Below are 15,916 nucleotides of genomic sequence, written 5' to 3'. Positions count from 1 at the left end.
TAACTTTCACCTATTATCTATTTCCGTTTTAATATGTATTTTTATTTTAACCAATTCTACATCGAATCACAAATTATTTATTATTTTTTTTTTATTTTTAATGCTCTGTTCGTTTTATTTTAAATGAGATTATTTGTTTGTAGGTTTGTTTAGCCTTAAATACGAGATATTATCTCCCAATTATGTAGGTTTTAGAATTTAAATTGATTTTTCCTAGTCTCTTTTGATTTAATTTAAGATTCCTTTATTTGATGTGGTAATCTTTTTAATTTTGGGCAAAGACAATTTAGTACATTATTTCTTTAGATTTTGTTTAAGTTTAGGATTGACTATTTTTCCAATAAAAAAACTCATTTAAAAACGGTTAATTGAATACGATCATTTACCCATTATTCTTTAAACAATCATATCTTAAATATACTCCATCCTAAACTAGACTATATGTAATTGAAGATACTAAAAGAGAACTGCTCTTATCTATAATGCCCTTATTTATTTATTTTTATAATAAAAAACACAAACATTAATACATCTATTACAAAGTTAAATATTAAATTGAAATTCCATTCTTCTTTCCCAAAAAAAAAAAAAACCATCCACCCATTAAAATAAAATATGATGAAGTTATTAAATAGAAAATTCAGAGTCAACAACGGGGTGGTGGCGCAGTTGGCTAGCGCGTAGGTCTCATAGCTCCTGAGTTATCCTGAGGTCGAGAGTTCGAGCCTCTCTCACCCCATTATGTTTTGTTTTTTATTATTATTATTTTGCTTTTTATTTTTCTTTTCATTTTCATTTTGATTTTTTGTTTTTATTTTGCGTTTTATTTTTATTTTTATGTTTATCTAAAACTCTCTTTTGTTATTTTCTTAACAAAATTAAAATTTTATACCATCTTTCTTAAGAAATTGTAATTGATAACCAAATAGATTAGGTATTTTGCTAACCTATGTTTGAGGTTTGTGATTTTGTAGATATAGCAAATACTCGAATTCAAATCTTATTTTTTTTATATTTCAATTTTACCCTTTTTAACAAAACTAAAATGTGATCTTTATTTTTTCCTCTCTCATTTTCTCTTGATTCGTTTTTTCCCCTTTTCCATTCGTTCTTCTTTGCCTTTTCCAACCACCACCTTACTTACCCGCAAATAGTAAGATTTTCCATTTCTTTCTTTTTTGTTGTTCATCAAATTTTCATCTAAAAATTTTTGCCAAGGACCATGATCAAACGCTTTATGTGGCCTTTATGACCAGATCAGTGTCTTTTTTGTCGGCGGTAATTGCCTTGATAACCTTCTTGGTTCTCGAATCTATGGTACAATGAATTTTATCTCTCTCTCTCTTTTTTTTTTTTTTTATGTTTGTTAATTTTCAACTAATTCTCCATTGATGAAGAGCTTTGTAAACTTGATTTGGGTATATTGAGATGGGAATCATAATTTCAGTGTAGTGATGGTGATGAAAGGATCCAACGTTCGATCCCACAACGAAAGTGACTAGTTATTAGTTGTTTTAAAATAAATACTCTTAAAATCACTTATTATTGAATTTGTTCCAAAGTTTTGAATGACGGTAAAAGTTAAATATTCATTAATAAATATATTTAATTCAATAAGTTAACTTGAGTTGAAATATTGCCTTTGAAACAACTTATACTTTATTATCATTAACACAATTTTAAAATAAAAAATTATCCAGGATTTTACTTAATTAGTTGACATCTATAGCTCTAATGAATGAATAAAATATAAATAATTTTGAGAGTATCGATATGAAAATCTAAAATCAATATAAAAAAAACTACGAAAAATTGCACATCCCATCCCTAAACTATGAGGTTGGTTAGAATAACACTCTTAAACTTTCAATTTGATCAATTATATTCTCATAATTTCTTATTGATTGCAATAAGGCTAAATGAATTAAGTTATTTTCACCCAAATCTCCTTCACCAATGTCTCGAATTAAAATTATAGAGATATAATTGATTAAATTGAAACTTTAAGGTTGTAATTATAACCAATCTCGTAGTTTAGAGGTAAATGGTAGAAATTTTCCAAAAATCTAAATTTTAGTTGTACATACATTTCAATAATTCTAGAAACACTCTAAATAAATAAACTAACCAATAGATCTCATTAATGTAGTAAACCCTTATATTTTTCTTAAATTACTTAAACAATTATTTTATTTAACCTTTAATAATTACATATATTTTCCTCAAATTCAGCTAAGTAAGTATTTTTAACATTATTATGAAATTAGTATTCTACTAAACATTTTTTTTTTTCAAACTTGAGACTAAAATACCAGACATCAGACATCCTACCCAATTTAATTTTAAAAAATGCAAACCTCTTAATTTAATAATGAGCTATAGATAGTATTAAATTTTGTAATTTAATAGAAACAGAAAAATAGTTAATAGCGCTTCGATCTCATCGTTCTCTCACCTGCAAGGCCGATGCGTGTAGGTTGGATTTGTGAATTCAATTTTTAAAGTAACTTTAAACATTAATAATTCACACACCCTCATTGTTCATTCCCACCCTTCACTTGCTTTGAATTCTCCGCTCTTCTTTCACAGCAATGGCTGCCACTTCCCATTCTCTCCTCTCCTTCATCAATACTCAATGCCCCAACAAACCCAGATGCCTTCTTCCTCCTACAAACTCTAAATCCCTCTTCAGATCTCCTTCTCTCTCTTTTCGTTCGAAGTCGCTTCCCACTTTCCGCTGTTCTCTCAATAATGATGACGATCCCATTGAAAAGAGTAAGCTCCTCTCTCTCTAATTTCAAATGGGGTTTCTGTTGTTTTTTTTTCTTTTTGTAGCTGACTTCATTTTCTTCTCAGAATTTGCATCTTTTCCCACTGTCATGGATATCAATGAGATTCGTAAAATTTTGCCCCACAGGTATTTGTTAAAACTCCTTTTGTTTTTATGAGTGTATGGGGTTTTGAATTTTTTTGTATTTTCTTCTTATGCATTGTGATTTCTTTTGCTGTAGGTTCCCGATTCTTTTAGTCGATAGAGTGATTGAATATAATCCTGGGGTCTCGGTTGTTGCTATAAAGAATGTCACCATAAATGAGAGTTTCTTTCCAGGGCACTTCCCCGAGAGGCCCATCATGCCTGGTGTTCTCATGGTTGAGGTATGTTCTAAAGCATGAGGTTGAATTTTGAGGATTAAGATGATATTGTCCAACCGTTTACCATCTATTCAAATGAAGTCACGATGAATTGATGAATTAGAATTACTACCACCACTAACTTTTTATACTTCTGAGTTTGGATGGAAATGAAGTATCTGAGTGAAGTATGCACCCCACATTCTGGAAAGAATTGAGATGCTATTTTTTTTCCCACTGTTGTCATTGGATTCAAGTCATTCTATACAGTTGAAGTATGTAAATCTAAGAAGCATGGATATAGATATAAGAAAAACATGCGGTACGATACAAACATAGTGACACGTCATTTTAAAAAAAATCTAGGACATAGCCAAGAATACCTTTTAAAATTTACACTTTTTAAAATACATATCAATTTCTATACAAGAAAAATCTAACAACTTTATGCATTTATATACATGTTTTATTTGTTTATTTATTATTTATTTTTGTTAAAAACAACAACCTTCAATGAGATAAAAAATTGAAAGAATAGGCATATGGAAAAGATCAGCCTACAAAAAGGTGTTCAGCTATACAAACTAAAAAAATGAGTGACGTATTTTGGTCTCAAACTTGTTTTTTTCCCTATATTATTATAGTCCTGTAAGCCAACTTCCAAATGAAAAGTTTAGTTTTCTTTGGACAATCACCATGCCAAATACCTTTGTAAATAGAGCCAGGTTGTCCCCTATCGAAGTGTCAAGACTTTTGAGTAAGGATTTTGATGAAAATAACCTGTTCTTCTCGAAAGTCCAAACCCATTTGTCCTCAACATCATTCAAATTTGAATGTTGGACAAGAAATACAAGTCTGCCTATTCAGCCACTTCATTGTCTTTTAAATTCCTTCTTAATTTCATATCCCAGAAAGTCATGGTGCCATAAATCCTTCCCTGATGCGAACTTACTGTTGGATAGAGAGTAAAGCAAAGAATAAGTATAAAGGATCAGCACCTAACCAACTTTGGTCAATACAGAAGCATGTATGAAAGACTGGTGCTTCAATATTCATTTCCAGGGCCCATGGGATTAGTGTAAAAATCAGCACCTAACCAAGTTTGCGAGGTCTGTATAGAACTCTTTCTTGCAACTTGCAAGAGTTTGATTTTGTGTTAGCTTGCTACTCGTCAGAGGGATGTCCATGCGACAATCGGGGATTCCTCCTCCATTTTCCTTTTCGAGAGAAAGGTCGTCTTGTGGTCTACGGGGGTGTGTGCTTTGTTGTGGGATCTTTAGGGGGAGAGGAACAATAAAGTTTTTAGAGATGTGGATAGGGACCCTAGTGAGGTTTAGTCCTTGGTGAGGTTTCATCCTTCTCTTTGGGCTTCAGTTTCATAGTGTTTTTGTAACTATTTTCTAGGTAACATCTTACTTAGTTGGAAACTAACTATTCTCTAGGTAACATTTTACTTAGTTGAAAACTCTTTCTCTAACGGGGTTTTGTGGACTTGTTTTTTGTATGTCCTTATATTCTTTCATTTTTTCTCAATGAAAGTTGGTGATCCTTTTTTTTTTCTTAAATGGTGAAAGTGGATCACCTTGACGAAGTTCACTAAAGCTAAAATTTTACCACGGGGATGATCATTATTTGTTGAAGAGATAAAACCCCTAAACTATTTTCTCCAAATTTTGCTAAAGCCTTTGGCTTCTAGAATATTGTCAAGAAAATTCCAGTCAACTATGTAAAAAGGCCATTTCAATGTCTAAGTTTATAAGATAACCCTTTTTCTTTATTCTTTTTCAATCATCAATAAGCTTGTTGGCAATAGCTAAACCGAGCATAGCTCAATTGGCATCCGAGTGTGTTAGAAACCACGAGGTTTGTGGTTCGAATCCCCCACCCCCAATTGTACTAAAAAAAAATAAGCTCGTTGGCAATAGAGAAGCATTGAGGATTTGTCTTCTGGGAAAAGTCTTCCCTCAACAAAAACCAATTGATAAGCAGAGATAGTATGAGGAAGAACCTTCTTTAATCTCTCCGAAAGAACCCTAGCCACAATCTTATAAAGGAAAGAGGTGAGGCTAATGGGTCTATGTTCATTAACTGTATGAGAGTCCAATTTCTTTGGAATGAGGCATACTTAGGCTTTGTTGAGTGAGGCATTGGTAATCTCATTCTTAAAAAGGTCTTGGAACACTCTCATTATGCCACTTTTAACAATGTACCAATTTTTTTAAAAGAATATAGCAGAGAAACCATCAGGACCAAGATATGTTAGTGCCTAATTCAAAAACACGTAAGTAAATTCTTCCTCATTGAACTCACATTCATGCTATGAAGCTGATGATTTGATATAGGGGCCCAATGAGTAATATTACGGAGGGCCCGACTACTAGGGTTCTTTGTGTATATCTGGTGAAGAAGAAGATAAAATTCCTCTCAATTTCAGCATCCATGAGTATGCTAGTGCCATCAGCAGACAAAATTTTGGTGATTGTATTTTTCCTTTTCTTTGTGGCCATTAACCGATGAAAGGAGAAATTGATATTTCCATCTTTTAACCCCTTGGCCCTTGTCTTGCATTCATGTCCCCAGAGAGCTTCCTCTTTAGCAACACACTAGAAGAAGTTGTTCTTTCAACATGTTCCTTTGAATTTTATGATACGGATGGAGAACTCCTGCCTCTTCCTTGCTGTTAGTTAGGACTTTTTCTGTCTGATTTCAGACCCTTGAGTTCTTATATAAAACCATGACCTGGACAAAATCGGAGAGGTGTATTTTTCCACCAATAATCCACAGGAGGTGGAAGAGAAGGATGTTGAAACCAAATATTCCGAATGATCCCAAGTAGAACTTCCAAGTAATAAGAAAATGGGAACATGGACTGATGTGAGCCTTTCAAGTCTTCTAATTGAGGCATCTGAGAATTTACCGATCACCTTTTCAGACAACAAAGTGGTCATTCAGTGTATTTGTGGGGGAATCCCTGAAATCAGACCAAGTAAAGAGCCCATTATGTAGACGCTGGTCGATGAGAGAGCTGTTTTTTATGAAGGAATTGAAGAGTTACATGCTTCTTGTTATATGACTCCCATCTGCATTTTCATTGGTCCATCTACTGACGTCAAAATCCCATCAGCAGCCAATTATCAGATTAAAGGTAAGATAGATTCTCAAGTTCCTGCCAAAAATGAGCTCTTTCCTGTGAATTAGAAGGTAAGGGCCATAGGTACCTCACAACTACAGAAAGTGAACCCATAAGCAAGGGAGATGTGTATAGATAGGAAATGATTACCTTTAACAACTTCTAGACCTCAAAAGACGGTTCATTCCACATAATTATGATGCCTCCCGAAAAACCAATTGGCTCTAATGAAGATCAACCAATATGTCAAGACACCCACAAGGATTTAATTATAAGTCTGTCCTTAATAGCCAATTTAACTAATGCCTCCCGAAAAACATTAGTTAGATTATATTTGAGAATGAGAGATTTAACAAGAGCTCACTTCTCCCATGATTCCAAATCACAAACCTTCCAGGAGAAAATAATCATCTAGGCATGATCAACCTATCTTTGTCTTCTTCGAAGCATTTTTGTCATTATTGACATTTGACACAAGGCTCAAAAGTTCCCTTACAAATATGCTCTGTTTTTGGGCACACTTTTACTTTTTAGAGTTGAAGGAATAGGCATAATGCAGAGACGTTTCTTCTCAAGCCAAGGAACTTTGAAATGAAGATGGGTTTGGGTTGCTTTCAATAGAAATATGTCCTTGATTAGCTCCTTGAGCGACGAAATATCAGATGGTTGGGAGATTGGGCAAGTTGGGAGTGATAGACAAAGGGAGGTGGTTAGGATAAGTTGAGGGAGGGGGAGGGGAAAAGCAGGGTAAGGTCTAGATATGAAATCTTCAAGGTCAAGTTATTGGTTCCCACGAGGAGGAAAGGCGGGGTAGATTGTTTGGGCTAATGATTATTTTTTTGTGGCTTTTAGTAAGTGTGATCGGGTTAGGTAGATATAAGTGTGGTACAATTTTTGGGGTTGGGCTGGGTGGATTTAGATGAGGAGCAAATTCAATGGTTAAAAGATTGTCGGGTGGGTTAAGAAAGTGCCGGAGGGAAAAGGACCAAGGTTGTCAAAAGAAGAAAGGTCCCAACAAATGGGTTGATCCACTTGAATTTGAGGTATTGCTGGGTCAAAGTCAAGAGAGGGAAGGTCTTACGAAAATGGAGCGGGTAAAAACTTGTGAGAGGGAGAGGTAGCTTCATGACCCAAGGGAAAAGGATGGAAAGGGGAGTTGTTAGTACCAGAACATACGGGAAAAGGGGTGATGGTGAAAAAAGTGGAAGGGGAGGGAAAAAGTTAGAAAAAGAAAATATGCCTTTTTTGGTGATGAACAAGGAATAGTTGCCAAAGGATAAATGCATTAGTCGGAGGGTGCTGCTCAAGGGTATGGTCCCAAAATACCTATTGATCTGGTAACATCGAGCATTGTGGGTTGTGTCCTCTTATCGGAGGAGGTCAATGGGAGTGGGTCCATGAACTTTGGCCAAATAAACCCAGATGGTTATCACCTTTAAAAAAAGGTTTCATCTTTGATGAAGAATCAATTTCGATGATGAAGGCAAACACACCTCAGTTGGAACAAATTCGCTCAAATTCTCTATTCTTTTTATTGCTTCCAATAAATCCATTCTAGATAGGGTCTTGCTTGAAGTTTCAAGGAATCCACCACACGCATCACTGTGGAATTAGGACCTATTCATTTGAAGAATACTATCAAAGAACTAATAGGGGTTTATGGTTAGAAGTAATATGGTATTAGTAAGGGCATAAGGGTAATTAGATAGGGACTTTGTGTATTTGGTTTTAAATAGAGGGAGGAGGATCGAAGACAAACAATTGTTGAGTGATTTAGCACTTGAGTTAGGATGCTCAAGAGGGGAGGTTCCAAGTGCCTTATACCTGGTTTATCTTGTAGTTCTTCATCCTTTGTATTTCAGATCCTGATTCTTGTTAGGTGGTACCCTAATAAATACCTGCACGACTTTCCTTGTCTCAAGCTCTAGACAAGCCTAGAAAGGCTTGAGTGATGAACATGAACCTAATTCTCTTCTAAATTTTAATTAACACCCATTGATGGTAATAGATTGTTGCAAAAAGGACTTTGTTGAGTCGGAATTTCTCAAGCGTGGTTTGACTATGCAAGGATTTTTTTTGCTAGTTTTAATGTCTACCTAGAGGAAGAAGCTTCTCACACAAGGTTGGAAGCTACGGAAGGAATTTTTCTCAGTTTAGTTGATGATCACATATGATTTAAGAGCATGAAGGATGAATTCCTTTTGTGTTTGTTGACTACCTTAATGAAGAGGATGAAATCCTATATAGCTTGACAATTTTTTTCCCTCATGGGAAAAATCTCATCCACTGTTGCTTTTAATGAATATTTTGTGAACTGTAAATTTTTGCCAAAATTGAAGATTTATATACATGCACACAAGTTTTTTACAATTGACTTCACACTTGGAGCTTTGAGGAGGCACTCAAGTGCTTGAAGGAGAAAGAAAGAGAAGCTCTCAGTAGGATAAGGAGGAGATTCAGTCCCCAAGAACCCAAAGGACAAAGACAAGGTAGCAAGGCCTCTAAGACCGGAATTCTTGCATCTCCTTCCCTATTCTTCTTCTCATTTTATTCTCTTTAAAAATGTAAAGATCTCCCAGTACTCAAAAGTTTTAGAATCAAATGTCTTCTCCTATGGTATATGTTATGTTTCAGAAAGCCGAGAGACTTCCCAGGGATTTTTTTGATAGGTTGCCACTAAACTTCTTTAGTAAATTAGTCAATGTGTGGTGGATTTGCAGCTTATAATACATGGTTGGGAATATTAGTGTTAATACTTCGATGAGGCATTTAAAGAATTAGGTTCAATTATTTTGGTTATTTCAAATTTTGTAGCCCCAACTTTGATGAACATGCCCAACTTCAAGTAAATGTTTTCGAGGTGGTTGTGCGTCAACAGCTTATTGCTAAGTTGCTAACTGAATCTAACTGAATGAAATGTTCTTTTGCCCTTTACCAAATTGCATAATTTAGGACGTATATATGAGTTATCAGCAGACCTTCCCAAAATTAAGGCAATGGTAAAGTGATCCTCCTAAGTACGTCATGACTCTTGGGTCTTATTGGCTACTCCTGCAAGTTTATTGCCAAAGATGGAATTTTTGCTCTGGCCCTGACCAAACAAGCTAAAAGGGATAGTTTTCACGAAAATCAAGATGTGGAAGTCGTAGCTTAGAATTTGAAGGCTGCAAATGAGCCTACAATCGCATTTGTAGTTCTTGCCCCAGCTTCTCATTATTCAGATTAATGCTTTCCAAGGTACTAGACTAGGGGCTGTGTTGATGCAAGGGCTGACCTTGACATATTATAACCACATTCTTACCTTGAGATGAAACATCATTTGAAGGCATCCTATTGATGGCTATTGTGTTAGTTCAGGAACGGAGACCTTATCTGCTTGAGTGCAAGTTTATCATCTGGACAAATTAGCAAGTCCTTGAAGTTTGCTTGAGCAATGTAATAGTATGTGGGGACTATTACCGTTGGATTAAAAAACTGATGGGTTATGATTTTGACATTCAAGGCAGACTCGGTTTAATAAACAAAGTTGCTGATGCTTTGTATTATTTTTATTTTTATTATAATAAATTACCAACTTTCATCCAGAAAAAATGAAAGAATACAAGGACATACTAAAATAACGAATCCCACAAATGGTAACACCCTGAAGAAAGGGGTCCCATTCAAGCAAAATAAGTCATGAATAATTAAAAAAAGAACTCGTCATTGACATCCAAAGAGAGATTAAATCTCCCAAGGGACAAAACAATCGCTGATGCTTTGTTTAGACACCTCGTTGAACCAAGATTTGAGTTCACTGTTAATCTTGGGCAAGTAGAATGTAGAGATTATTAAGGTTCCTATTGATGAAGTTGAGGAGCTTAAACAAACGAAGCAATTGTTGTTAAACGGGAATAACATATTTCTTGGCTTTCATTTCGTAAAAATCTTCTCTAGTATAACGGTTGGTCTTTCTCATGAATCACACACCCTTTTACAGTTTACTTCTCAATAACTTTCACAAGATCTTTTAAAACTTGAATCGGATTTCATGTTTTTATGATACTTATTAGGCATGTTATATCACTGCTCGGTTTGTAGGCACTGGCTCAAACTGGCGGTATAGTTATGCTGCAACCAGAGGTGGGAGGCTCTCGCGAAAATTTCTTCTTTGTTGGTATCGATAAAGTGAGGTTTCGAAAACCTGTGATCGCAGGAGACACATTGGTCATGCGAATGACTCTTGTCAAGTTGCAGAAGAAGTTTGGAATTGCCAAAATGGAAGGGAAGGCATATGTTGGGGGGGAAGTCGTCTGCGAAGGCGAGTTCTTGATGGCAATGGGCAAAGAAGAATGAAAAATTTTCTCTACCATGTCGGTTGTTATGATGCTCGCGGTTTTGATTTATTTCTTACTTTTTGGGATCAAAATTTGAGAGTTAGGATTTTGCACTTCCAGGAATAACTGTTTGATATCATGCTTCACTATATATCTATGGATTTCATTGAAGCAGTATTAATCTTATGGTCTTCTTCATATCTGTTTTTTCAAACTTCCCTTTCCCTCTGTTCAGTATACTTATATGAAACTTTACTAAATTTATGAAAATATAGATTCTAAGTTGAAACTAAAAGTTAAAATACAAGGACTAAAATCATAATTTAACCCCAAAATTACTACTTGAGCTAATTCTACATTTTAATAGGGAAACATCGCTTACACAAAAGTCAAGATTAGTTAGGAATGATGTGAAACAAATTCAGAGTTATTAGCATTAATGAAACTTTAGAATGATTATCAAATGAATTTATTCAAATCTGTGATGCCAATGGTGTCACATTCAAGTAATCCAAGGGCCGAGCCCATCATTTTTGCTGCCGATTTTCTTTGTGCTAGAAAATGAAATAGGAAGGAAAAAAAAAAAAAAGGAAGAAGAAGAAGAAGAAGCAGCAATGTTGACTTTGGAGTTGCTTTTACGTGTAAAATATTGAAGTATTGTTGGGAATTTTATTTTATATTTATATTGACCAAAATCGGATAGTATAACAATTTCTTTTGATAGAGATTTTCTTAAGATATGGTTCTCTTATTTAAATCAATTGGTCGAGTAAGATGGTTCTATTAACCTTTATTTTCCTTAAGCTTTTATTATTTCGTATCAATTCTCTCTTGGAAAAAAAAATTAAATTTATTTAGATTAAGACCATCCTTTAAAAATCCTTTGAAGATGGCAGAATTATTCTGACATGAAAAATATAATTAGACAGCTGTATCTAAAATTTTATTTTAGAAAAAAAAGAGGTAAGATACCTAATTTGTGTACATACTTTTATTGAATATGGTGTCAGTCCCCAAACTTGAAAAGTCTAAATTGCATCTTTATGTCTTTATTATCTCGTTTACTTGAATGCATGATGGAAAATTTTCATTCAAATCTCAAAATGGCCTCGAAATTTTAAGAATATTTTGGAAAAACTTTTAGTTTTTTTATGGCTGTCAGTTCAATTCAAGTTTTTTTTAGTTTTATGGTCTAATTATACGTAATTGTATAGTTTTACATACAATTATATAGTTTTATACATCAATATCATTTCCAACAAAGGGTGAAATTTTATCAATGTGCTACTTTTTCTAATTTTCAATTTTTCTCAATTTTCAATTCAAAACTTTCATTCCTAAAAAAATTGAATTTATAAAAAAACAACAAAAAAAAACTTATATTTATTTTTCACATCATTCGAACTTTTTTTTAATTAAATTATCATCAGTTCACCTCAAAATTGAATTGATATGAGTTTGTTTCTTTTACCATTCACAAATTTTATTTTTACATCATTTCACCTCATAATATTCATAAACTTTATATTGTTTAGTAATTATTTTTTTTTTTTTTTTATAAAATTTCTATGCTCGCACCGATATGTACACAGACATTTACAATATAAATCTAAATGTTGTTTTACTTTTTTGAAATGATTAATGATCAATTATAGTCTAACTAAACCACAATCAAATTGTCATTAACTAATTATAACAATTTCCATCAAGGCATCGATATTTTCATAAAATCGGGATCTCAATATTTTCATCGACGTTAATATTTTAAACCTTGCTTGAAGGAGATGAGAATAAATAATTAATTGCTATCATCTGTCTGGACTACGTATATTATATAATAGGCATAAATATTAAATATCCGGAGTTTAAATTTTTGTATATAGATATAAAAGATAATCCATATATGGAAGTTAAATGTTTTTTTATTCATGAAAAAATATTTTAAATTATTAGATTTAACTAAAAAAAATATCATAATCATCTAATTTGTTTTTATTATACAATTGATTAGAGCACTTAAAATTAAATTATACATTAACTAGAAGGAAATGAGTAATGTCTCAACCTTTTCTATTCATTTCCTAGGAAAAAGGAAAGTCTTATCTCCAAAAAGGATAAAGCTTTAAAAAATGTTGAAATTATTTTTTTACCATCACATAAGTTCTCGTTTCAAATATTGTTTGAATAAAACTTTTCTCATGTGTCCAATGAACTATATGTTTTATATACCATATGAAATCAATAAAGTTTCAGAGAAAAATAGAATTAGAGCTAACTTTTTAGTTCAATTGAGCAAAGTTATTCAATGGTTAATTTGTACCAAGGTTTAAAATGATAATATTGACTGAAATATCGAGGTCTTAATTCTACGAAAATGTCAATGAAAATATCAATAAAATGCCAATTTTGATGGATATTTTTGAAAAATTTATAAAAATAAAGAATTTTAAAAATAAATTTAAATTAGTAAATAAATATTTTATGATTTTTAAACAAGTTATCATGTCTATTATTTATATTATACTTACATTAGTGATATTTTATTGCTTATTTTTTATGTTTGTGGATTTTTTACGACATAATGAAAATATTAATTCACTCTTCATATTGATTTCAAATTGTAGAAATATCGAAAAATATCGAGATATCGACGAAAATTTAATACTATGTACATTGCTCAAACTTATGGTTATAAAAAGTGGGTCATTCCATTATATTTGTTATCAAGTAGATCCTACCACCTTTTCATTAATTACTTTTCATCTTTACCATTTCTCTCTCATCTATAAAAATGAGTTCCACTATATATTTATTAATTATTAGTTTAATTACACGTTTGTTGACTAAATTTTAAAGTTTGTCTATATAGTTTCTAAATTTTTAAAATCTAATAGGTCTTTAAATAATTTAAATTTTTTAAAAATTAGTTGACCTATTCAATTATAAATATAAATTTTATCTATAATTAAACTCTAGATTTTTCATTTTATGTTAGTAGATCTATGAATTTGTAAAAAAAAAAAAAAAAAAAAAAAACGAATCTCATAGCTCAACTTTTAAATTTTAAAGTTTAAAAACCAAATTTAAATGTATGGACTAAATTTGTAATTTGATCTTAATTATTTTATAATTTTCTCTTCCTCTCTCTTATTTTTACGACTAATATTTTTTTGGACAAAAATATACTTCCATTTAATTTGCTATAATTTTTTAAGATAAAATATTTATATTAGATAATAAAATTAGCCTATATTCTTTTAACAAAAAGATATTTTAATAATTTTTTGAAGTAGTTAGTATTTTTAATATTAAAATAAATTTTAAAATAGAAGGCAATAGTATCAATTAAAATATTAATAAAATAGAGTATTATTTATTATTAATAATAATAAAATTTATATTGGCATTATTTGGTAATGCTTTTTTAATTGGTCAAAACTATGACAAGGTTACCTTCTTGATTATAATATATTTGATTTCCATTCCATACGTGTCAAATAAACATTTGATGTGCTTCAAATTTTTATGTCAGCCAACTTCTAGTAAACAGCAACAATGAAATAGAATTCTCATTTAGTACGAACAACGATTTTACCATACGTAGATGTGACACTTTATTTCTTAAAGTTTAAATAAGGTGACCTATATTTCATTAATTTAACAAATTGGATTAATAGGAATACGACCTAATTCTCTACTTAAAAAAAACAAAAAAAATCTTACGCCAAACTTTTTTGAAGTTTAAATGAGAGATTGTTCCTTAGCATTAAGTACTATATTTCATATTCATCTAATTAGACATTATATATATATATATCTATCTGTGGAGTGGAAAAATTAAATCACTGACTTCGAGGATGATAATACAAATTACCATACCAGTTGTGTTTTATTCATTTTGACGAGCAAGTGTATATTATTCTATGTTCTATTAATCGAGATGGTTTTGACATGTTTTCTCAAGGTTGTTCTTTGATCTGAAATGATGTATTTTCAAATAGTATCCTCCTCCACATTTAGGGGTTGTTTTGATACATTGAATTGAGTTATGAAGTATGAAGTTAATATTGTACGTGGAGTTAGAAAGTCTGTATTTGGAATTATTGCAAAGTTGAGTTATTAAGTCAAGGGTACCTCTTGCAGTTTTTTTTTTTCCTTTTTTTTTTAATAAATAAAAAGGTATGATTTATAGTGGTTATTTTTGAAGTTTTTGTTTAACCCTTCAATTGCACACATATATTTTCTCAAAATTTTAACACTAATTGAGATGTTAACTTTAAACCTTCACATATATTTTACAATTTTTACATGTAACTATTGTGCTTGAGGTAGAAAAAATACTTTTGTTTTATACAAACAGCAAAACTACAATATACTTTCACATTAGTGGAATGTATGAGTGTAACGTGTACAAACTGATACAAATATGCTTAGTTACACTTTCTCAAAAGTGTTTTAAACACAATTTTATTTGGTTTGATTATGTGCTCAAAGTGCTTTTATTAATTTTATATTACTATATAAGACGGCTATTAATTCTATAAATTAATAATTTTAATTTTGTATTTAAACACTTTCATGGGCCAAGTTTTTCAAGTTCTTTTTAGTATTTGATTGATTGAGTTGGTTGTTAGAGTTAGTCATTGAAGATGATCGATAGAGTTGTTAGTGGTCAGAGTTAGTCACTAGAGGTAATCATCGAAGTTGGTTGATCGGAGATGGTAGTCGTGCATAATTGGACATCAGAGGTAGTTGCTGAAGATGATTGTCGGAGGTGGTTTTCGTTGAAGGTAGTTGTTGATGGTTGTCAAAATTTGTCCGCTAGAGGTGATTGTAAAGTATGTCGTCGGAGTGAGGTGACAATAGTTGTTGATCGTGGTTGTTGTTAGAGTTGGACGTTGGAGGTGGTCCTCGAAGCATGTCACTGTCACCGAAATTGGTTGTTCATGATGGCTAGCAGGTGAAGTGTTTGGAAACATTAGAAGAGGGAGAAAGTAAGAGAGAAAGATGGAATTTTTCGCAAAATGTCTAAACTTCAATAGTGAACACTCTTGAAGTTAGTGGCGTTGAGTTATTAAACACTGATTTGTAAAGTTGGTGGGTCAAATACTGAGTTAGATTGAAAACCCAACTCATCTCAATCTAAATCAATGTCCTAAACAATTTGGGGGCGTTTGGGGCAATAATTTAGTTATTATAGTCCTAGGTTATTATAGTTGGGTTATGATAGTTTGTGTTTGGGTATATATTATTTTAGTTTGTGTTATAATAGTATATGTTTGAGGTGTAAACTATTTAGATTTGGGAATGAAATAGTAAATATTGTAGCAAATAACAA

General features: G+C 32.0%; 1 protein-coding gene and 1 non-coding gene across 2 annotated transcripts; both read left to right on the top strand.

Moving 5' to 3' along the window:
• The first annotated feature begins 654 nt into the window (after window positions 1-654).
• TRNAM-CAU (transfer RNA methionine (anticodon CAU)) lies at window positions 655-739 on the top strand. Its single transcript is given in 2 exon segments — window positions 655-692; window positions 704-739. It is a non-coding gene; the product is annotated as a tRNA-Met (tRNA).
• Window positions 740-2,397: 1,658 nt separating this feature from the next.
• LOC120092139 (uncharacterized) lies at window positions 2,398-10,776 on the top strand. The gene is made up of 4 exons (XM_039050390.2): window positions 2,398-2,775; window positions 2,857-2,917; window positions 3,012-3,156; window positions 10,343-10,776. Exons 1-4 carry the CDS (start codon window positions 2,592-2,594, stop codon window positions 10,595-10,597), a joined length of 645 nt encoding a protein of 214 aa, XP_038906318.1. The 5' UTR covers window positions 2,398-2,591; the 3' UTR covers window positions 10,598-10,776.
• The last annotated feature ends 5,140 nt before the right edge of the window (window positions 10,777-15,916 follow it).

This window comes from Benincasa hispida, chromosome 1 (assembly GCF_027475165.1).
Source record: "Benincasa hispida cultivar pf3 chromosome 1, pf3_genome.v1.1, whole genome shotgun sequence".
NCBI classification, from domain to species: Eukaryota; Viridiplantae; Streptophyta; class Magnoliopsida; order Cucurbitales; family Cucurbitaceae; genus Benincasa; species Benincasa hispida.
Note: the sequence above shows the minus strand (reverse complement) of the source record. Positions and strands in the feature narration are given on the sequence as shown.

Coding starts and splice junctions, on each gene's coding strand:
- LOC120092139 (XM_039050390.2), top strand. CDS start 2,592: ATGGCTGCCACTTCCCATTCTCTCCTCTCCTTCATCAATACTCAATGC. Junction 2,918..3,011: donor CGTAAAATTTTGCCCCACAG/GTATTTGTTAAA, acceptor CTTTTGCTGTAG/GTTCCCGATTCTTTTAGTCG. Junction 3,157..10,342: donor CTGGTGTTCTCATGGTTGAG/GTATGTTCTAAA, acceptor CTCGGTTTGTAG/GCACTGGCTCAAACTGGCGG.